Consider the following 23,822-nt stretch of genomic DNA (forward strand, 5'->3'; position numbering starts at 1 on the left):
GTGATGAAGTGCACAGTTCCCCCTTCCTCGAATCTGACAACGATGTTAAAAAAGCAGACCATGGCTGCAGTAATACCACTGCCAAACCAGTGCTGAATCGCAGAGGTGTAACCAGATCCCCTGTGATCAATTAATTCTCATAATCCCAGACCAAAAAGAAACTCATATTTTTGGATTGCTAATAAATTTTTACAAATGGTTTTACTGACGGATCAGAAAGATAAATGTTGTTATAACCTGATAAAGTAATAACTATAGAAGTTCTCAAAAGGTCAGTTGGATTAATTTAGCAGTTGTTTCTGGCATGGTAGCCAGATATGAAATCTTTTTACAATTAGATCAAGAAACCTTAAATTGACTTTACTTTTTCTTTACCCATGACTTCATGCAATGCTCCTTTGCTGCACTTGAGCCTGTTGTTCCTGGCTACCAACAGCCCACAGCCGCAAGCAGAATAAGAAAACTAAGGGCTGCAGGAGCAGCATCCCCATGAGGGATATCCTTTTGGTTCCTGCCAGTGGATGGTCCCCAGCAACATGGACTTTTCCTTCCAGTTTTACAGGCAAGTGATGGTCCAAGAACCTGGTGAAGCACTTTCTTCTCCCTGGTCAGCATGTCTGCTGCCTTCACCCTGCTGGGAATGAGCTCCAGAGCCACCAGCTAGGCGTAGGTACTAGAAAGGCTGGCCTTTAACCTCACTGACACTCAGGATAACCCATCACTTTACTGTCATTTATTTTAATTCTGAGAGTTATACATGCCATCTTTTAAGTTCTTGTACCATTACATTTGATTAAATTTTTTGGTCTGTACTCTTAACTACCTTAAGTCCGATGTATCTTTTGCAAAAAGAAATTCAAATTACAAATCAGTCTAAGAGCAAATTTTTGGTCTTGCAGTCTGTCTAACTATTACTTATTTTTTCCCCCTATTTAATTCTAGTGATTTGTAAAAAACTTACAACAACTAGTTTTGAAAAGCCTTGGCAGTGTCAAGCAGAGCTACAATTCCAATGTCTTAATCTGGGCACACTATGGAAAATGTATCAGAAAAACCTGAGATGAACCCTTAGTGAGAGATTACCCATCCTAAACATTAAAATCCTGGCTATCTGACTCCAATGGAATTCACATCAGGCCTTAAACACTTGTATGCTCTTGGAAACACTTCTCCTTTCAATGCTAGGAGATCAGGTGCAGCAAAGCAGAAAAAATATTGTTTTCTGCAAACTGATGAAAATGACCATCTAAGGTGAAATGCCTGTTATGAGAAATGGAATCACACCTTGGTAATAAAAGAACTGTATTTCCTTCTGAGGTATAACACAGAAGAAAAAAATAGTAAGATTATTTGATTCTGTTTATACAGTTTTCATCTAGAAAACTATGAGTTCATATGAAATTTTAGTTCAGAGATTCCTATTGCATTGGTGAAAGAAGCTGAAAACAAAGCAGAAAAGGTCTAGTTTCTATTCTCAGTTCTGTCACAGACTTTTTGCTTAGCCTTCACCTTCTTTCTTTCTGTCAGTCATGCTGTTTTTTGAAATGGAGCTAGAAGCACTTCCCTTATCTGAGGAGAAAAGTATGAATATTTGTAAGACATGGGGAGTGTATTTGGGATGCCTTTTACAGAAACACATAAAAATACACAGTGGACTTGATTTTTATTCTAGTTACATGAATTTTGCAATGATGCCGATCTCCTGTTTTTAATGGAGTAATTTATGTCAAGAGGTTTCTTTATCTGAACTTTTGCAGACAGACCTTGAATGATACAACTTTATAAGGCAACAAGAAATGGCTGCATGAGGATTTATCATGCAAAGTACAGATTTCTCTTGCTTAATCTTTATCATCTGGCTGATGTTTTTGTATCCACAGCCAGAAATACCTTGCCCTGGAAAACCCAGAAATATAACTTGCAAAGCTAGTGTATAATAATCTGACAACCAAGCAGCAATAGAAGTAAATTAATGATATGGGATGAAACTGCTCTTGTAAGGAGGAACCAAAACATATTGCATAACTGACCAGAGTCACTGGCAGACAGTAGGGAAAGAGATAATTATTTTTTTCTGTAATTCCTTTCATATAGACCATTATCAGGCCAATGGGAAAAGCATATCTGTCAGTCCTTTATATGACTCCCTTGGCTCCTGGAGCAAGAATCCCTCTGTCCCAGCCATTGCTTACCTAGAAGCATCCAGGAGCTCCATATTCTCCTCTGAGTAATTCACCTACATGGCTTCTCTTCCTGCAAAACTCTGCACAAACTTTTCCATTGAGCCTCACATTTCACAGTGACATCTATTCTGGGACACAACCATTTGCACCAATGGGAATGTACAGAGAAGTAACAAACTCCTTTCCCCTCCCTGGGTTCTCACAGATGCTGCCACCTGACAGGTATGCCGGTGATATCCATGCATGGTAATTCAACCTCATTTTCCACAGCATTCAACAGGAGAGACGTGTGTTTTCCACGGGCATCTATTTCTGGCACCTAAGACCTAAGAGAGATTTTCAAAGGACCAGGTGTGACTGTTGCATTCATTAACCGTGCTGATCTATCTGGAATAGCTAAGAAGCTGATTGCCTTGAAAATGGTCGTTTGTGGGTCTGATGTAACTCCTGGTCTTAACCTTGTCTAGGAGAAGACTTGGATCAGGGTCAGAAGAGCTGGTGCCTGGGAGTGGTAAACAGAGACAGCAGCAACTTTCCACTCTCCCTGACATGCTGAATGCTGCTGCATGTCCTTGGAGAAATTAGAGGAATCACTGCAGAAGCTTTGCGGTTCCCAGGAGTTCCTCCCTGAAATCAATAGCATCCTTCAGATGCTTAGCTAAGCATTAGGACTGGGCTGAAAGATTTATGCTGTGTATGTATGTAGGCCTATACTTGAGCAAAATAGTTTGTCTTCACTAGAGTTGAGCAACAGCATAATTGCTCCTGTTGAACCTTGGTCATTTTAAATAACACTGCAATAAACTTTCTGGCTAATTCCACATATCATGAAAAAAAACCCAAACCCTCTACAGAAGTATGCTCTGACCAGCTCTTTTTTTTTGTCTTGTAAGAGATAGTAGCTACATAGCAATAACTATAGTGGGTGGATTCCTATGTGTAGATAAATAGTAGATTTACCTGGGGTGGAATCATGTACATTCAATGCAAAGAATTAGTCATTGCTAATTAGGATGTGCCATGTATCTCATCCTTAAATAACCTTCTAAATGGCTAAATTATGCCTGTTTCTCTCACCTCCCTCTGAGAGGGATCCCAATGTAAGTCATATATAACATGTATATAAATTATGCCTATTCTATGTGTACGTAGCAAGGGCTTAAGAATATCTCCTCTCTACTTCCCAGCTAACATTTTGCAATGGTAAAGATTGCCCATTTTGTTCTTCCATTTGTTTTCTTATTTTGTCTATTTTTTCAGTCATATTAATACTTTTCTTTTTTACTTCAGTAGTTTCTAAAATAATCATCAAAAGTCTCTCAAAAAGCTAGCCAGCACTGCTGACTAATAATTTACCTTTATCTAATAATTTAATGAGCCCTTCAAATAATGCCAGTTAGTGTGCACTGCAGGACAGCATAGAGATACTGAGCTGTTCCTGAACAAACTTGCTGCTGCCTTGGGTATTCAATTATATGGCATCTTTGCATCAGGTTATTCCATACAGAGTTCAGTGGGATGTAGCATCCTTTTTATAAACAGGCATTGTTTTGGCCCTATCTGAGCTTTCCAGTTCTTCTAATGTTGTTTTCTAAAGCTCATTTACCATGGTTATGCCAGACTACCTTGCAAAGCTCTTTTGCCCGCAATTTAGTTCAAATCCAAGAGAAGCAAGGTCCCCGCTCTCTCTCTCCCCTCAGAGCACCTTGGCATCATTCCACATGTATGGCGGGAAAACAGACTTATAATGTTTGTTGACCAGAAAAAATAGTTTACTCAACTTTTGTTTTGCAAATAAATCTTATTTGCTCTGTTTAATATTTACCAGTGGACATTAACTTAAAACTGCCCAGCGAAATGAAGAATAGGGAAGAAGCACTGTGAAAGGAAGGTTCAGCACTGTAAGTACCGTATTATACTTTCTTAGAAGCCTTTGAATTCATGCTGTCTGTGATCTCTGTAATTTTTTGCACAGTATTTAATTCTGTGATTAATTTATTTTGTGCAGTAATTGCAAATTAATTTGGCTTCTGGAAGCATGTTCTAAATGATGGAAGCAGGATTCAGTCAGTGATCCAGCTCCTTGCTATAGTGGCACGATGACTGGGAGGTGAGGTCCCAAGTGAGTACTCAACAGTCAATACCAAGTTGAAGAACAAAACCTTGTCTCCACTCCCAGAGAAGTAAATTTAATTACAATCTCAGTGCCCTGACTACTCCAGGCTGATTCAGGGTTAATGAGAGTAGCATCCCTATAACTCCAGTGTGCTTAAAGACCAGCCTACTTGCAGCCAAGTGAAGAGAAATTAGTCTCTCTTAAAAGCAGATAAAGCAGATTTGGATAATTATGAAAAGAATATTTACCAGACAAAAATGAATTACCTCCATTTAGAATGCCTTTTTTTTTTTCCCCTCAAAGTCAATGTTTTTATCCAGCATTTTAGACATGCTGAGCACAGCTGTTGTACCCAGCACTTCCACAGCTGACGTCTCCAGTGTTTCATACTGGGCAGCCAAAAAAGGGTGAACTCAGAATTAACAACTCTCCACAAAAAGTTTAATATAAGACCTAAACCTGGCATTAGACACACAGCCTGAGGCAGAATCCCATCCAGAATAAGTGTACAGGTGCTATGAACAACATTCAGATCATCTCGATTTTCCTGCAGGCCACTGCCTACTTTATGTTTTTGGGTTTCTGTCACCTGAGATAATTTAAGTGAGGCACCCTATGGAAAATGTTTTTCTCCAGTATGTTTCATGGTTCTTCCTCTGAAAAAGGCAGAAGAGAGACTGTGGGATTATGTAGAATTTGCTTATTTCAGTTAAAGAAAGAGGAAAGGTCATCAAATTGTGCACACACAGCAAGTCAGATTCCACTATAGCTTTTCCTAATTTCTTGAGTCTTGGGCTTTGCAACCTTATGAATAGTTTATGTGCAATAGAAAGAGTCAATAAACTTTCTCAATTCATTCTCAATTTGCTGAAACATTTCAGGTAATTTTTTGAAATAATATAGTTCTTAAGTTAGGAGCTGCTACACAAGACACACAAAGATATCAACAGTTTAAGGGGTGAGCATTTAGATGGATTTTATTCACACCTAAACTGATATTATCTCTGTATCACTGCAGTGCTTGAAAAACCCAAATCATAACAAGACCATGGGTACTACAGAAACATATCAGCAAAAATCAATCTCCCTGACAAAGTGCTTAGCAATCACATGGGGGTCAACAGGTGAACTCAGTCATGCACCCCAAGGCACTTAGGAGTGCAAAGAGGTCATGATGGTCAGAGGCAAGAACTGTTTCAGGTATAACACCTCATGAAAACCTACAAAACATTGACTCTTCCTTGGCAATGACAGATTATTATCTTCCTTCACTTGTTCATAGGTCAGGAACTGAGAGAACTGACTGGAAATAGACTACCCAGGAGGCCAGGTAGAAGAGTATTTCTAAATTGAGTAGTAATCCTAAAGACTGACATCTGGAAATCAGTATCTAGAATATAAAAAATATTTTTATGCCGGAAAGATAAAATTCTCTAGATCTAAAAGTTGCTCTATTTATTCTTAACAGGACTGTTCAGAAGGAAAATGAAGTCTGTATTGTATTGGTGTTTGCTGCTTCTTGGACTTCACGTCCAGGGTCGATATAGTTCCAGCCTCAATGATGAACAGCAGAAACAAAAAATACACCATTCCTCAGAAGACCATCCCCAAGCTGAAGGCGAAAACTCGGCTCATGTCAAGTTAGCCCCCAGCAATGCTGACTTTGCATTTAAGTTTTACAAGCAGATCAGAGAGGAGGCAGGCAACAAGAACATTTTCTTCTCTCCTTTGAGCATCTCAACTGCCTTTACAATGCTCTCCCTGGGGGCCAGAGCAAACACACTCAGACAGCTGCACAAAGGCCTTGCCTTCAACCTAACAGAGATAGAGAAGCAGGAGATCCATGAGGGATTTCAGCGTATCCTCCAGCTGCTGAATGACCCTCACCGAGAAGTCCAGTTGAACATGGGCAATGCCCTGTTCATAGACGAGCGACTGAAGCTGCTCCAAAAATTTTTAGAAGATGTCACAAATTTTTATTATTCTTCAGCTATTTCTAGTAACTTCCAGAATCCTCCAGAGGCTATAAAGGAAATCAATAAGTACATAGAAACAAAAACCCATGGGAAAATCGTTGATTTACTCGAGAGTCTTGATCCAGACACTGTGATGGTTCTGGTTAGCTACATTTTCTTTAAAGGTGAGTGACAAACATGGGTAGCAGTTATATGCATAAGCTCCAAAAGTCATATCCAGATCTAAGAAATATAACTTTACATCTAGTTTAAAATACATTTTTCTACTTTTAAATGGTATAAGGATACATTTGACAGCCAGGTATGAAGAATCATTTTCTATATGAATCCAAAAAAAATATAAAAAGAAGACCCCATAGAAGTACTGATCAATGTCATATAAATTTTAAGCCAGGTTCAGAGCCAAAAATATTCAGAAAGGATGAGCTTGGGAATTTATGATCATTTGTTGAAAGACGCAGATGTTTGACTGTGCAGGATGTGATCAAATGTGGATGACACTTGTATGAAAGGAATAAACCTGGAGCCTGTTTGGTGGGAGTCTGTAGAAGTTTTACACTTACCTTAGCAGACAAAGGCTCAGGTCTTTTGTGTTCAACCCTCAGCCTATATTTTTCTTATGTGATATTTTATTAGAATCATTGAAATGACATAAAGCTTCTTTGCATGGCCAAGGAACAAGCATCCTTAAACTGAGATAGGCTTGTTGTTGCCTTTACAGTTTAAAATACAATATTTTAAGCATCAACTAATGTGACATGCCTTTACTAGTCCCTTTTCCAGTTTATTCAATTCTACACTCATTCTTTTGTCAACAGGCTACTGGGAAAATCCTTTCAACAATTTGAACACCAGAGACAGTGACTTCTTTTTGGATGCCAAGAATTCTGTGAAGGTCAAAATGATGCATCAAAGCAAAAACTTTAACATCCATAGGGATGAGGAGTTGTCTTGCTGGGTAGTAGAAATCCCATACAAAGGAAATGTTACTTCATTGTTTGTTCTGCCTGATGAAGGGACAATGAAGCAGGTGGAGGATGCTCTGCTAAAAGAAACAGTGTCTAAGTGGCTGCAAGCATTTGAAAAAAGGTAATCTTTAAACTGTTACTCTATATAAATATAGAACAGACCATAACTACTCATCCAGGCAAGATAAAGCTTAGGATGCCACAATGAGCTGGTGATCACAGCTCTGAGGAACAAGCACTGCATAATTTCTTTAACTCAGAAAAGGTACTGAGTGATTTCGTACCTAAGGGGAACCCTCTCCTCAGCTCCCCTAGTCACAGTAATGGGAGTGCTACCAACTGTGAGGATGTTGCACATAGATACATTGCCCTCAGGTATATGAGTACATATATAAATATATAAAAAAATATATATATATACTCATATACCTCAGGTATATATATAATACCTTGAGTAGAAGAACCCCAAAAGTTTCTTTTTCTCCAGCCTGGATGATGCTTTCCAGCCTGCCACTTTCATAAACCAGCACCCTGTCCCTGCACCACTGATCATACTGTGGCTAGTGGGGCAGGTACCTCAATTTTGGCTTCTTTAGCATCGGATTTATTCCTGTCTTAGAAAGCCAAGGCTTAGCTCCACAGGTGTTTGGGATGGGTGTATACCTGTAATAGCTATTGCATTGAGGGATCTTGCAATAATAAACTCAAATTTTTTGTTTATTTTCAAAAAGAAAAATCTACCTGGACCTTCCAAAATTCTCCATCTCCAGTTCCTATGATGTTAAAAGCCTGTTTCAGAAAATGGGTGTGACAGAATTGTTCACTAATCAGGCTGATCTTTCTGGAGTGGCAGAAGAAACTCTTCTGAAGGTTTCCAAAGTAAGTATGCTAGCAGAGATGGTAATCAAGAGGTTTGTCTGCCTTGTTTTATCTCAACAAATAGGCTGATCCCACTTCTGGAGTGTTGTCATGGCTCATTGATGATAATAAAGGAAGGGAAAGGTGAGGCATTAAATGGCTGTTGTTCCTACAGTTTAATATTAAATTCTTTACTGCATAGTGATCCTGAAAATTCACTTGAAAGTCTCTGAAGAAGAAAACAGACCTGGAAAGGATAACAGGAATAATTTCAAAAAAAGTTGGTGAAAATAATTAATGTATGACAAGAGTCATAGTTATAAGTTTGGGAATAGTCGTGTTTATCCTACATATACACCTTTAATTACTGCATTATCTGAGCACCTTAGAATTTATACGAACAACAGACTTACAAGACAGCAATAGCCTCCTTACACAAACAAGAAACTGACACACAGATAAGCAAAGTGATTTCCCTAGCGTCCCAGGGAATGTATGCATTTTGCCGTGAGTAATCAATCCTTCCCCGCTATTCCATACTTGTGAGACCAGAGTACTGCACATCCAGTTTTGGGCTCCCCAGTGCAAGGGAGATGTGGACATGCTGGAGCAGAGCAAGTCCAGCTGAGGGTCAGCTAGGTGGCCGTGTGGCTGGAGGATGGGATATATGAGAGGAGGCTAGGAGACCTGAAGCTGTTCATCCAGGAGAAGGAAAGGTGAAGAGGGTTTCTTAGTGCTGGCTACAGATACCTAGTAGGAGGGTGCAGAGAAGGTGGACCCAGACTCTCCTTGCAGGTGCACAGTGATATGACAAGAGACAACATACCAAAGATAGAAAATGGGAAATTCTCATCACATATAGTATGTTAGAAAATTCACCTTGATGATCAAAACCTAGGATGGCTTACTTAGAGAGGCTATAAAATTTCCATCTTTGGAAATACTCAAACCGTAACTGGATTAGGCACTGAGCAACCTTATCTATTGTCAGAGTTGATGCGGTGTAGGGTGGTTGGTTGCATTGGATGACCTCTAGAGGTCCTTCCAACATATATTATTTAATGATTTTATGATTCCTCACACTGAATAATACCTTATTATATGTGTAAACACCTGAATTACAGATATAAGACAGAAGGGTAGCAGGACCTCATAAGAGGAAATTTCAGTTGTGTTATGGACAGTGAAGAAAAAACATGGAGGGCTGACCAAATACAGTGAAATAAGATCACAGGAATTAGAAATACGAATTTTCTATACCTACCGCAGAAAGCCCTGTAAAGTCATCAGTGGGCTGTGTTACAGAAAGACACCCTATAAAGCTTGTCACTAATGTGTGTTTGCAGAAAATCTTTGCATATGGAGAAATTGATGCAAAATGAAAACTTTCTGATTCTGTGTTATATACTAAGGACAAAATCTTACTCTGAGAAACAACAGAACAATAAATGTTCTCTATGCTGCTCAGTCTCTGCACACAGCCAAGTTTTACTCTGCCAGAGTGTTGAAGAAAACTGTCCCTGAACTAAGAGCAAACTTTGCTTGCCTTGGAAAGATGGAACATGAATATCTTTTTCACACCAGTTCTATATTCATTCTGTGCTTTCTTTTAAAGAATATCTTCTCACAGTGTTAAAGCAAGCAAGTTTGTCTCCAGTTGCTTCTCACTTTTCTATACCTGAATTTTAATCTTTGCTTCCCTTGCAGGCAATTCACAAGGCCACGGTGGATGTTAGTGAGAACGGCACAGAGGCTGCTGCAGTAACCATGATAGAATTAGTACCACTAATTGCACCGTTTCCTCCTCCTCCTCACATCAGATTTAACAGGCCCTTCCTGATGATGATTATTGACAAAAGCACCGATGGTGTCCTCTTCATGGGGAAAATTGTGAACCCAGCTGCTAAGGAAGACTAGGCCAGAGCACTGGTACTCCCCAGTTCAGAGGAGAAAGCTTGTGCTCATCCCATGGGCTTCTTAGCCAAAAGGGACTAGAACTGATCCCTAATTAAAGAATAAACAAACATTACTTGAAGTTATTCTTCACTTACAGACAGCTGGGGACAAGCATGAGTGGGCCATGTTCACAAAATGACCCAGGCAAAATAGGCAGCCATGGGATCTTCAACAGACAAACATCTCCCTATCTCACTCACCCATCGCTGGTGCCATGGTCCCTTCTATGCAGATAAACCTTCCAGCTCCTGGCTGAGAAACTCCCTATGTCTCCCATTTCCTGCACGTCAAGTCCTCAGCTCAGAAACCGCAAATCTATCCCCTTCAGCTGAGAAACCATCTTTTCTCTTCCTCTCATTCCCCTGTGAATCCCAGGAGAAGTCTTCTTGGTCTTTGAAGTCCTTTCAGGGCTCAGTAGCTAAGAAGAGAAGCAGAAATATAGACCTGCTAAACCTTTCCTCTCCTAGATGGTAGGTGCTCCTGGGTAAAGAATAATCCTTTTCCTTCCTGCTTGACAACTGCCTCCTACCAGCTCCAAGCCCTTGCTCCCATCTCCATTCCTCACTAGTTGCTCCAGAGTAAGTGGCCTAACTTTCCTAGCAGGGCAAGAACTCAAGTTCTGTATCAGCAAAGGCTGCACACCGTTGCACAAATGGTCATCCTTAATGGTCTTGTGCATGTACTGTAAAGCCTGGGCTCTCTTGGAGAACTGGATGTGGCAAAACCCACACTCCAGTTCCAGAAACTGGTGACAGCAGCCTGGGAGGTCATGTTGTCGATGTCTGAATGCCAGCTAATCATGTTGCCCTCCACCTGCTTCTGGAAGCTCAGGCTGATGAGTGCCTCCAAGGGATTCCTCTCCATTAAGCTGATATTTGGGGTACAGCAAGGACTCAGACACCTTCCTGAGCACTGAATAGGCAGAGCTGGAGTTACCAGCAGCATGACATAAATGGAGAGCTGCACTACAGCAGATTAATTTAATTTACTGTCAATTAAGAAGAGTAGGATAGTAATAAACAAATACATAATTAAAACCACCTTCCTCCCACCCCTCCCTTCTTCTGAGGCTCAGTTACACTCCTGACTCCTTTATCTCCTCCCTCTGAGTTGTGCAGGAGAAGGGGAATGGGGGTGTGGGGGTTGCAACTTGTTTATAATGCTTCATCTCTGCCAGTTCCTCCTCCTCACAATCTTCCCCTACTCCAGCGTGATGTCCCCCCCACAAGTGACAGTCCTTCACAAACTGCTCCAGCATGCATCTTTCCTACAGTCTATCAGGAACAGGCTGCTCCAGCGTGGGCTCCTCTCCATGAGGCCACAGGTTCTGCCAGGACCTTGCTGCAGTTCAGGCTCTCCACAGGCTGCAGCTTCCTTCGGGCCACATCCACTTGCTCCGGTGTGGGGTCCTCCCCAGGCAGCAGTGCGGATATCTGCTCCACAACGGTCCTGCATGGGCTGCAGGGGCACAGCCTGCCTCACCATGGTCTTCTCCAGGGGCTGAACGGAACCTCTACGCTGGCACCTGGACCACCTCCTCCCCTCCTTCGCTAACCTGTGTGTCTGTGGGGCTGCTTCTCTCATGTGTCTTTTTTACTGCTCCCTCTCACACTTGTCACACAGCTTTTTTTTTTTTTTCCATTTCTTAAATACGCTTTCCCAGAAGTGCCACCAGCTTGGCTGAGGGCTTCAGCTGTGTCCTGTGGTGGGTCCATGGGAGCCAGCTGGAGCCGGCTGGAACCGCCATGTCCAGCATGGGGCAGCCCCAGCCTCTCCTCACAGAGGCTGCCCTGCAGCACCCTGCTGCCAGCAGCTCTGCACAAACACCCGATAACACAGAAACGCAGTCCTAAGATAACATGAAGTTCACTGAGGGTAATGATGTTTAATGGACATGGGCGGGCAGAACACTGATGGTGCTAATGAACTGTCAGAAGCTGCAGATAGAATCCCTTCACAGTGTCATCTCAGCATGGAGAACGGGTGAGCCTCCACACAGGCCACCAGCGCAGCCTGAGCTGAGGGTAACACCCCCTCCCAGTGCTTCCAGCCTCAGCTCTGCTTCCCTCCCCAGGAGGGGCAGGAATCCCAGTTCACCCCAGAGGGCCTGGGGCTCCCTGCCACTGCTGGAGGGCTTTGGCTGCTGGCTAGGCTGGGTCAGAAATAATACTAAATGCTCCTGCAATTGTGGCTTGGTTTAGGAAAGCCCTGCCAGGTCATACAGGTGAGAGAAAACCATAGTGTGCGTATTTGCAGTGAGAGATTGTAGGGCCTTTCATGTGGGCTAGCACAGACCTTTTCCCAGATCTACAGGCAAAAAACCCCAACTCCTGGTCAACCTATTCACAAAGACCTAAAGAGACGCTTAATGGAAAATACTTTCTCTATGATCATCCCCTTGACTCCAGATTTTAAAGAAAGAAAACCAGCAATGCTTGGAAAATGCTCTATGGAAATCCGTAGTCAGCTATACCTGTCTAACTAATTTTCTTTCTCAGGAAAATAAAATAACTTGTTTCAGCAGTGCCTAAAGGGGAAAACCTCTGCTGCTGGAAACAAGCCAAGGGTTTCAGCTCTGCACAGGGCTGCCAAACTAGAAGTCTCTTTATCCACAACTACTAAGACACTTGCACAGTCATTGCTCCTCTGCTTTGCGAGTAGGTTTAGGTGAGCAGTTAACTGTGCACTGTTTGGGAGATGTTAGAGGGAAGGCAAGAATGAGAGTAAATAGGAAATTTCATATTACCTCATTTCTTCTCCCCTGCCTCTGCCCACTTCTGGAAAATGAAAACCAGGAACAACCCCACTTTTTTGTTTAGATGTAAATATTAGATATCTGAAATAGAAACCTTTGTAAAAATCCTTGATTATCTTCTTAGCAGATCTGTAAGATTTTCTTACAGAAAATAGTGCAAGTCCACTTGGTGCCCTATGGGTTAAAAGCAGTTATTTGAGGGTGGAAAAACTGTTTCAGCTGAGGGGATAGTTCCAGCTATGCTTTTGTAACTTCCTTACAACTGCAAGTAAGAACCACCACTCAAAAAAGTTTTAAAAGGCAGGGCAGCAATTTCTCAAATAAGAACTTAAGTCCAAAGGCTTTGTTGAAGATTTATATGTTTTTTTGGAAAGGGGTTTAAAGAGTTGGAAGAGAGCAAGAGTGTTGAGCTGATTTGCTCAGGAATTTTAGCTCCATGGTGGAACTAGGGGGAGTATAGCAAGAACATGATGATTTAACAGAAAAAGTGAAAACTTTACAGATGTTCAGAAAGCCTGCCATAAAACCAAAGGCGATGTAGTGGCCCAGCTGTAGATACCCTGAATCAGCTCTGGCTGAAATTCTACCAAAAGGAAAACATATCACCCTTAGCTGAGATAACACCAGCAAACTGCAGAGCCTTCACATTTTTGGGAGCAACATGGAAAGAAGAGTGGCGGGAGAGTAAAATCTTTCTGAAGAGGACAAGGAACTCTTGGTCACACTTGAACATCCAGATGCTCCTCACGCTTAAGACATACTGATCCAAGGGAGAGAAAACCTGGAGCCAGCACATGGAAGGGACTGCCAATAAGCTGTGCCCCTGTGTTATCAGGGGATAACTATTCTCTCCTCATCTCCCACCAGCACAGTACCTGCAGGTAATTAGCTAAAATCCAAAGATATGGATTTTGAACCTAGATGACTTCCCTTGTTAACTGAAACAGTAGCATGTCCCCTTACCATACAGGAATAATGGGCAGGATGTAAAACTGGACTGCATTAACTTTACAATGTTTTACCTCTTTTTCCCATAGAGTTTAACAGACAGGTCCCTTTATGCCCTCATTAACCACCTGTCTCTGCTACTTTTGGTGTCAAGGCCCTATCTGAGAAAAGAGGCATCACTGAAGTGCTCAGAGACAGCAATGCTCTTGCCAGAGTCAGAGGGAGCCTGACCTGGCACTGCCTACCGACAGCTGTAAGTGGGGATGGAGATTGTCTGAGAAGTGGTAATGTTTTGTATTTTCAAACAGTCTAACCTGGCATCCAGCAAAATTCAGGTTTATGAGGAGCAATAGAGAATGTTGTAGGTGGCATGAGGAGCAATAGAGAATGTTGTAGGTGGCAAGCTGGCATATTTGAAAAATAACATACTGCCCTTCGAAGTTACTGTAAACTCTCTTGATTTCTCTGAATTGCACCTGTTGAAATAATGACTATAAACAGCCACCAAATCAGAAAGGGTCAGAAAAAGTTCCCATGTTTTACCTTTGATTAATATAAAACTGTATATTAAAAATGTTCTACAACAGCTAGATATGTTGGAGTCTTTTTCTGTTATAGGTCTTTTCAAGTCCCCCTTTTCTGTAGGGTTACAGTACCTCTCAGTTCACTTAGAAATTACATTTAGAACTGCCTTGCAAGGAAGGGAATGCATCTGGGGATCTCAGGTCCACAATGTTAAAGGAATTCCATAAGACCTTGAAAAAGGCCAGTGCACTCAGCTTCCTTGCTTAGAGAACCAGGCACTGGGAACCCACTTGGCATGAGTCATTTCTAGCGATACCTGGAGCTCCTTGGTGGTTGAGAATTTGAGCAAAGAATTTCTCATGAGCCCTTGGGAAAAGTGCTGGCTTAGCCAATAGCTATTATATGCACAGTCAAGTGGATTTTCTTGCCAGCTATATTTCTTTAAAAGTGTGGCAGTACAGGCAATGCTGGGGCAGCTCGTAAAACAGGGGTACCATCAGGTTTATAGTCATTTAAAACTGTAACTATTACTAGTTCTGTTCATATTTTCCACGAAACTTGTTAGTCTTCATTTGTAATTTGTGATCTTTAGGTAAGTACATCATATTTACATCAAAATTTTGCATCCCTACATGCTATGTGGAAGTCAATGGGAGTTGTAAATACATACTGACTGCCTGTTCTGCAGGTGGGATTGATTTTAGCCTTTAAATATGGCACCGAAAAAGGAAACAGAAATCCACAACTTCTGTCTAATTTAGAAATGCAGCCATTTTTTCCAAACCTCTGCAGGGTCTGTGACATTCACTGCATGCACAGTGCATTTACACTGTTCTTTCTTCAACTCTCATTCAAGAACAAAGTGCCCAAAACTAAGTACTATCTGTTCTGTTTTGTGAGGGACAGTCCGCAGCCCTGGATATTCACCTTAGGGCATAAAAATCAATAGCTGGAGCGTTGTGACTATTCAGAAAGTGGTGAAGTTGGCCCTGATGAAGCAGATCACATGGAAGAAACAGGCCCCCCATCCCCAAAACAGCAGATGGCATTAGACCAAGCTTGAGATGTTGGTTCCCCAAATGTCCCTGCTCTCCCGTGTACAGCCTCGCTGAGGCCCGCATGTCCGTATGGATGGGAAAGAGAGAAAGCAGCATCAGGATTTGTTCTCCCTGGTAGTACCAGTTTTGAACAATTTAATTTCACATCCTGTAGACTGCTTGGTGTAAGGATTTTTGGTAGCCCATAAGCGGTGTAAGTGGGGGGTGAGTTGTGTGGAAGTCCTCTCGTAACTTTTAAATTATTTGGATGACATCAACAATTTTAAACTAAAAAAAAAAAAAAAAGGTATCTTAAAAACTTCAAACACTTGTCACTTTCCCATCTAGGTCTCTATCTGTTGCATTTGCTGTGCTAGTACAGAAGGAAGGTAAATTATATATAGCTAAACATGAGGCAGCTCTCTCATTCAGCCATTGAACCACAAGTTGTAAAGGTTCAAGGGAAGAATTCTGAGTTGCACCAAGGAAATAGAGGGTTTATTAATTTCTTTACATTTCTAAAAGTGAGACAGTTTGACCTGGAACTGATCTGAAACACATGCAAGGGCCTCAGTGGAACAAGAGAAACAACTTAAAAAACAATTTAGAAAACTAGCTTTCCTAAAACTGCAGACTTAAAGAAAACCAGTTTCCATTCTTTTCACGTTAGCCTTTCACCCAGAATATTACTAGCTAATAAAACTTTCAGAGCACCAGTAATTATGGGTACTGCTTGGTGAATCCAGCTATCTGGTTACAGGCTAAAAATGTCATTGCAGAAATAAGATTTCTGTGGTCAAAAAAACTTAAATAACTGTCTAAACAGATTCATTGGATATTTCCTAATGATTTCTCTTTTGCTTCTTTTAGCTTCATTTTCCACTGTTTCTCAAAAGCCTCATGAACAAAGAATTTCATTATAAAATAACCCAGGATTATGTTGGTTTTTCCTGATGGCAAAATGTCAGTTGAAGCCCAAATGAAGGCTGAACTGAGTAAAAATTATAGTGAGCCCTGTGAGCATTGAATGCTTGCCTGCCTGGGTGGTGAAATCCCATAGACATAGTAAATCTCTTGTTGTTTATTTTACAGGAATGAAAATGAACGAGGCATAGAAGGGCCATTGGAATGGAATGCTATATAAGCATAGAAAAAAATTCAGTGGAGTACAAATTTTTATCAGTTGCTATGCTTACATACACTTAAGGACAGAACAGGCTAGAAACCTCATGATAGATATGGGACACTGTCAAGACAAAAGTCTCAAGAGATTTTATGATTATGCCATATGGGGACACTACTGGTATCTGCTTTTTTTACTAATCATCTATAAGCAACGTTCTACTTTGGGTGACCCTACATAACACTTCTACTGCAGTAATACTTACCTGCTTTTGGACCCAGAGCCTTTCACTCTGAGATGATTACCTTTGCCTAAAGCAGCTTGTATTTGCAATACCTGGGCAGTGCTGTGCTGACAGGTCAAAATGTGTGGAAGGTCTGTGTAGCTGATCTGCAAATATTAAAGAACAGAGACAAAATAGGAAAGAGCCCTCACTGGCATCACAACATGCTGGAACAAACACATGGGAATTCCTGTTGGAGTTCAAGGCAAAAAGGTTGGCTTTGTGGTATCCTCACCACCCGTAAATGGTACTAGGATGTTGCACTTAGCAATTATTCCTTACATCTTGAGCTTCTGGCAGGGGTGAGCAAACACACCTACATGAGGAAGAGGGTTTTGTAACAGAGGCAGCCCTGTGACCCCAAGCCAGTGCAATGTGGCCACCCTGGGATTGCTGGAAGTGAGTCCAAGAATTATGAAACTCCTCAGGGAAACAACTGCTTCTCTTGGACAGAAACAGGAATGAAAATTAGGTTCTCCCAACAGATTCTAGTGCAGATTTCCAGAAGGCTTTCTGGGGAAATCCTGAGGACCAGAGACCTAAGAAGCTATAGAGGGATTTGAACTGACAGTTCATTTCCTTATTCCAAATGCTTGTTATTAATAATTTCAGACAACAGTCAGTTTAGAAGCAATGAAGGACACCCCTGCCCAGTGTCAATGAGCTGCTACTCTGAAGAACATAACACTAAAAGCACCATATTTCAGTTCTGAAACCTTGTGACCCACCATCCTTGATTTAAGAGGCAATAAAAAGGACATGTTATGCTCAGCCTTTCTTTGCACTCTATGCTACTAAAATTGGATTTACCATTTCCTTCCAGTGGAAAAATCCACCAGCCACTGTCTGTCACTTCCCCTCATCTTCATCCCTGCTGCTGCATGGACTGACAAGCACAGCAGCACAGGGAATAAGGATGTGCAGCAGCCACTGCAGGTATCCATCCACTGAGATCCTCTAGAAAACGTTACTGTCTCTCTGTCAGTCCCTGGCCCTCATGGTTTGCTTTATGCATAGGCATAACCAAAAGACAGTCTAAGATGGCTAAATTGCTCACAACTCACGAACTGCAAGAACACTACCAGCTGGTTATTACCAGAGAGTTGGAATCTTCAACAGTGGTGTTTTTCAGGTCTAAGGACAAACGAGGCTATAAATTATGTGCTTTAGACACCTGCAGATTCCACACTGCAGTTCATCTCATGGGCTATCTGTGCTTTCTTGTTGGTTTTCTTCCACTTCTATTTTACTGGAAATCTCCCTTCTTGATCCTGACCAGAACTACGGCCTTCTTTCTATACTGTTTTTCAAATGTGAATTTAATTTATTGAGCAAATAATTGCACATTTCGCCTTGCTATATCACTCTCCTTTGCTTATACTACCTGAGTTCAAAAGAAGTCACCTCTGACTGACTGAGGTGACTGATTTACATCTCAGACATGAGGCCAGCTGCTCTCTCACACCCAGCAATATTGTTGTCCTTAAACACATCTGAAGAAATTAGGAAAAAAGCAAAACTGAAACAGGTTTCTTAAGAGCAACACCATTAATAATATTTCATAGCAATTAATTACCAGAATTTTCCATGCATCCATCATTTGTGTCATCTATTCCTTGTGCTTTCATGACATTCAGGAGTTTCAGTCAGCAGAAGCAGGACTCAGCTGCTGCTGAAGTGGGTGTGCATGGGATGGGAGCATTTCCCCTTGGAGAAATGTTGGTGTCTCTTTATAGTCCTGCACACTTTCTTAATCCTCACCAGTCTCATCCCCAGGTCTACCCCAGTGTGAACAAAACACCATGCCAGACTGGTGTTAACAACCAATTTCGTTAAGCCTCAGAAGAAGGAAGGGTTGGGAGGAAGTTGCTTTTCTGATTTGAATGGTAATAAATTAAATAATTTCCACAAGTTGAGTCTGTTTTGCCCATAGTGGTAACTGTTGAGTGATCTCCCTGTCCTTATCTTGACACATGAGCCTTTTGTTATATTTTCTCTCCCCTGTCCAGTTGAAGGGGGGAGTGATAGAGAGGGTTTGTTGGGCACCTGGCATTCAGCCAGCATCAAACCACCACAGATTGGGAGATGCCAGCTGAAGAGAAGTTTTGGTGAACTCCCTGAGGGACAGGATTTTGCTGCAGATCACCAAACAAGTTCATTATCTCTGGGAGAACAATGTATTACAAACATCCTGGGTGAGGGTGATCAGCTGCTGGGCCTTCCACTGCAGTTTTCTTCCCTGGGAAATGCCAGCAGGTTTTTCACCCCACCTGATAAAGCACAAATGAATAGATGGGAAAGAACATAACCTACCAGAAGAAAATCTGAGCTAAAAGGAAAACCAATTTCATAAAAATCCTTCATCTCCTCCTTTCTCCATGGATATTTTAGAGATGGAGATAAAGTGCTGAATTATGCACCATAGTTTACTTTTCCCTTGACTAGAGGACTAAGCATTAAACAAAAGAAAACAAGTCAGAAATGTGGGATGCCTTTAGGATAGGAATAACAGGCTGCATAGACATCAGAGTCCTGGGGTGGGAGCCAACTCCCCTCTGGGTGAAGCTGGATAGATGCCTTCTAGGACCTCCCAGCATGTCTACTCAGTGCTAGGAGACACCTGGTCCAAAGGGAAACTCCCCTGAAACAAGTCTAGTGGAGACAGTGGGTCCGCAGCACCAACAGGTTTGCTGCCCAGCTATAAAATAGCTCTATATTAATTCTGTCCTTATTAAAGAAAAAAGATTAAATAAGATGAAATTATCTGTAAAAACAGCTTTGAAAAGTCTGTGTTTCCTCTTGTTGGATGTTATAGTTCATACAATTCACCTCCTTCCCAAAGAGATTTCTCCTCTTTATTTACAACTTATGTACCGAGAAAAGTCTTATGCACCAGGGGTGAATAGATACTGATTTTCAGTCATCAATCATTGTTGATTGATCAACAACGTTGGGTGGTGGTAAATAGCTTCTTTTCAAACAGGCACCCTGTCACATGTGGGGTCCCCCAGGGATCATTATTGGGCCTAACGTTGGTTAATATCTTCATAAGCGATCTGGATGATGGATGAAGTGTACCCTGATGAATTTTGCTGATGATACCAAACTGAGTGGGGAAGTCATTATCCCACCCTCCTCAGTGCTTGTCAGGCCACACCTGGAATACTGTGTTCAGTTTTGGTCCCCGCTATACAAAAAAGATGGGGACAGGCTAGAAAGGGTCCAGAGAAGGGCCACAAAGATGATCAAAGGACTGGGAAGCCTGCCGTATGAAAGGGAAGACTGAGAGAACTGGGTTGGTTCAGCCTTCAGAAAAGAAGGCTTAGGGGAGATCTTATCACTATGTTCTGGTATTTAAAGGGTGGCTACAAAGACAGAAACCTCTTTTTTACAAGGAGTGACATGAAAAAGATGAGGGGTAATGGGTAGAAGTTACTTTTGGGGAGATTCCAACTGGACACAAAAGGGAAATTTTTCACAATTTTTCACAAATTTCACAAAGGAAAACAATCAGCCATTGGAATAATCTTCCCAGCGAAGTGGTGGATTCCCCAACATTGGATGCTTTTAAGATTCAGCTGTACAGGGTGTTGGACCAGATGATCCTTGAGGTCCCTTCTAACCAGGCATTCTATAATTCTATTATTCTATGATTGTTATTTATGTTTTCAGTAAATGTTCATACTGAACCTTTTCCATACTAAATTTCACTGAAACTATTCACACTTATTTCAGACCGAACCTTGCTGGTTTTCTCCCCATTCTCTCCCATGTGTACTTCCATACTTTTCTGTTGGTTTAACAGATTACCACAGCATATTTGAAGCTTGAAGCTGAGGTTCAAGAACTAATAACTTTCACTGTACAGCATTTCCAGAGCAGATGGGCGATTATGTAGTGTGTGTAAGCTGATACTGGTTTAAGCATGTCATAAATACAAGGAAGTGAAACTAAACTTGTGCCAAAATATTCACTCAGTTACCCTAATTACGCATACAAGTGCCAGACATTGCCACTAGTCTCCTTATCAATCAATACAAACAGCAACTTTTAGTGGTTGTGAATAAAGATTTTGACTACATACATGTGAAGTATTTATGATATTTTAAAGAATATAGTCACTTAAGTGCTTCAAGGACAGACAGTTGTCTGCCTGAACGAGATTTATTTTATTTTGCTTTTCTTTAATTAAAGATGAGAGTCAACCGCTATGCCTAATTTATCCATCTGTTGGGACAGCGATGGACAAGACAAGCCCGCCAGTCTGCTTGGACCTGCCTATGGTGGTGCATGGTCTTTCCACCATCTTTACACAACAGTATTGGGAGATATTTTCCTCTTCCAAGAATACAAGAACACTCTTGTTTGCTCAGTGAAAAGTGTCAGGTATTTGTCTGTTCAAGGGGCAATTCTCTTTAAAAACAGTTCACATCTACAAGTACTTCATCATAGACTCATGTCGCACATTCAAAAAATTAGGATTACTTCTTATTATTTCATTGCAGGCTGTTCCTAAGGATTTGAGATTGGAGAGATGACAATTGCTGCAAGAGATCCTTACATACATACAGAGGCAGGATCAGTTCCCCCTTCAGTACAGCTGATCTCACTGTGTTGATAGGCTGACCATCTGGGGGAGACAGTCAATCCTTCAGAAAACTCTATACTTGGCAATACCTACTGTTTACCTTTGAATCATTGATTACAGTGGGTTAGTAAAGCATGTTCACATCAACAACAGAAGGTGACTATTAAGGTGTATTTCCACAGTGGTTAATCTGTTACTAATTAAAAGCCTTCAGTTGGAGGGGTTAACACTGCCAGCACTGATTATAATGAGTTCTGCATAAACAGACATGACTTTGTTTTTACACTTGTGCATAATTCCTACTCAAGCAGTGGTTTAGGGAAGTGGAGAGAAAAAGTGTTTATGTGGGGGTCACCCTCACATTAATTTCCTGACATTTACAACTTTCCCCATCTCTCCACTCCAGTTATGGACACCTCATAACCCCTCAGAGCTTCCCAGTTTCCCCCCAGCCCCTGCAAAGGGGCAGAGAAGACTGTGCTTCTAAGTGAAAACAAGCCAACCTTAAAAAAAAAAACAAACAAAAACAAACCAAAAGAGAAATAAATTTGCAGAGAACTGGAAAAGAATAATATGTATTTTTCTTTTTTTAAAAAATAGAAGAGTTAGAGAATTATAGGTCACTCAGCCCAACTCCAGTTCTTGGAAAAAAGTTGGAAATATTAGTAAAGCATCTAGAAAATAACAAGATGATAAATATCGAGAAAAAAACAGGATGACAAAATGAAAATAGCTTTGTCAAAAACAAACCACATCAGACCAACCTAATCCTCTGCAATGGCAGAGTAACAAGCCTTGACATTAGGAAATCGTTGAGCTAAAGTACAGCTTCGCTAAGCAATACTAGGCTATATTTAGGTTTAGTAAGGCGTTATTGTCTTACGTGGCATATTCTTACATAAGGTACAGAAATGTGCACTATAAGATTGGTGCAAGATTGGAAACCATTTTCAAAGGTTTTAGTGATCCATCGTTAAGGAGAAATTGGGTTCTCTCAGGGTGTGCTCTGGGTGTAGGCTGGTTCAGTATTTTCATTATCACTGCCATGAAGACACCAGGTAAGACAGGAGGGGGAGGCAGAGTGCAGCTCAGGGGCAAGATACGGCAGCTGGGTACAGGAACGGGGGGGGATGTCCAGTTTTGCTTCTGGAGAAATGTAATGTCAAATCAGTGTCAGCGGGGCCTGACTCCAGCATCTACCTCTGGCCAAAAAGCACAGCACAGCCACCTTCATCCTGGCGTTTCCTAACCGCAGGAGTTTGCAGTTAACATGGCAGCCTGTCCAAAAGTCCCACATTTTATCACCTGCAGTATCCCATACTATCTGTTTCTGAGGTGTCTAAGTATATAATAATCACTACAGATGGTAGATGGGACAAAAAATGAGATTCTGGGGGAAGAGAAGACAATGCAAATTCTGGAGCGATCAGCCTAACACACAGGTGATGGTAGATTTATGGGGATTAAATTCAAGCTAAATAATATGCTACTTTTCCCTCTGCTGGGTATTTCTGGAAGTGGCCAGGCTCCAATTTTGTAGCCATTTCAGAGAGACCTAGAGGCATCTTGGCAGAAGTGATGTGTTTTTTAAAGGAGGGTTTTGAAAGAAGAAAGTGTTTCCATAGGGCATGTGCAGAAGTTGATGCCCTCTGGGCAATTTACAAGGTTTAAATCTCTTATGGATCACCTATCTCACAGCACAGGGCAAGAGGTGTGCAGACATTTTAAACCTGCAGAAACCAAGGGCTTTTCTTTGGTGAAAGAACCAACCATTACCAAAAGAAAGATCTAACACAGAGTATGTTTAGACCACATAGAAGCAACAGGTTCCCTGAATCTTCCTCTTCCCTACAGTTCTCTGGAGGGAACAATTGCAAACAGACACAGAAAGAAATGTGATTTTCCCAGATAAAAGGTAGAGAACTGTCAACATTTGTTCTCAGACCCACTCACATATATTTTTTATTCATGGCACAAGAAAATAGAACATAAGTCTACTCAGATAATAAAAAAAAGCAAATGTACAAAACAAATTAATGTGCATTTGAACATTTTCCAAACTCTGTTCTTCTGTGCTAAAGGATTTTGTCAATTACAGACGGTTCTCCCCACTGCAATCATACAAGTTCATCTTAGAGATGCTTTATCTTGTCCTGAGGCTAGATAGCAAAGAGTCAGACCCATTGAGACACCCGCGGTCATGCTTCTTGCATTTCTGAGGAAGAAAAGAGAGTTAAATCTCAACTGCTGGCATGCCCCACTAAGGGCACATCTGAAAACTTACCATCTTAAAGGAGATATGTGAAGGAAAATAACAGTATCAAGTATTTCTTTGGCAGCAACTTACTTCTAATTTTGAAATAGCCCATTCAAGTTTTCTGCTTCCAAAGTTCACCATTTTCCTTCTCCCCTCCCACACAGGCTTTTAAAAAGCATATCATAGCAGGTCCTAATTACAGGCAGGTCTAGAGAAATCAAGGCAGATACATGGATCCCTACTGAGACC

The 23,822-nt window shown here is 41.3% G+C and overlaps 1 protein-coding gene and 1 long non-coding RNA gene across 3 annotated transcripts; both read left to right on the forward strand.

Moving 5' to 3' along the window:
* Window positions 1–3,993: 3,993 nt before the first annotated feature.
* On the forward strand, window positions 3,994–10,127 carry LOC121091405 (alpha-1-antitrypsin-like). Of its 2 annotated transcripts, none has more exons than XM_040601145.1 (5): window positions 3,994–4,084; window positions 5,768–6,439; window positions 7,094–7,364; window positions 7,975–8,122; window positions 9,809–10,127. In XM_040601145.1, exons 2-5 carry the CDS (start codon window positions 5,785–5,787, stop codon window positions 10,016–10,018), a joined length of 1,284 nt encoding a protein of 427 aa, XP_040457079.1. In that variant the 5' UTR covers window positions 3,994–4,084; window positions 5,768–5,784; the 3' UTR covers window positions 10,019–10,127. The 2 variants fall into 2 exon arrangements, with proteins under 2 accessions (XP_040457079.1, XP_040457080.1); XM_040601146.1 differs by lacking the exon at window positions 3,994–4,084 and adding an exon at window positions 5,582–5,629.
* Window positions 10,128–11,809: 1,682 nt separating this feature from the next.
* LOC121091406 lies at window positions 11,810–14,346 on the forward strand. The gene is made up of 2 exons (XR_005828919.1): window positions 11,810–14,125; window positions 14,157–14,346. It is a non-coding gene; the product is annotated as an uncharacterized LOC121091406 (long non-coding RNA).
* Window positions 14,347–23,822: the final 9,476 nt, after the last annotated feature.

The sequence above is a fragment of the Falco naumanni genome, chromosome 7 (genome assembly GCF_017639655.2).
Source record: "Falco naumanni isolate bFalNau1 chromosome 7, bFalNau1.pat, whole genome shotgun sequence".
Classification (NCBI taxonomy): domain Eukaryota; kingdom Metazoa; phylum Chordata; class Aves; order Falconiformes; family Falconidae; genus Falco; species Falco naumanni.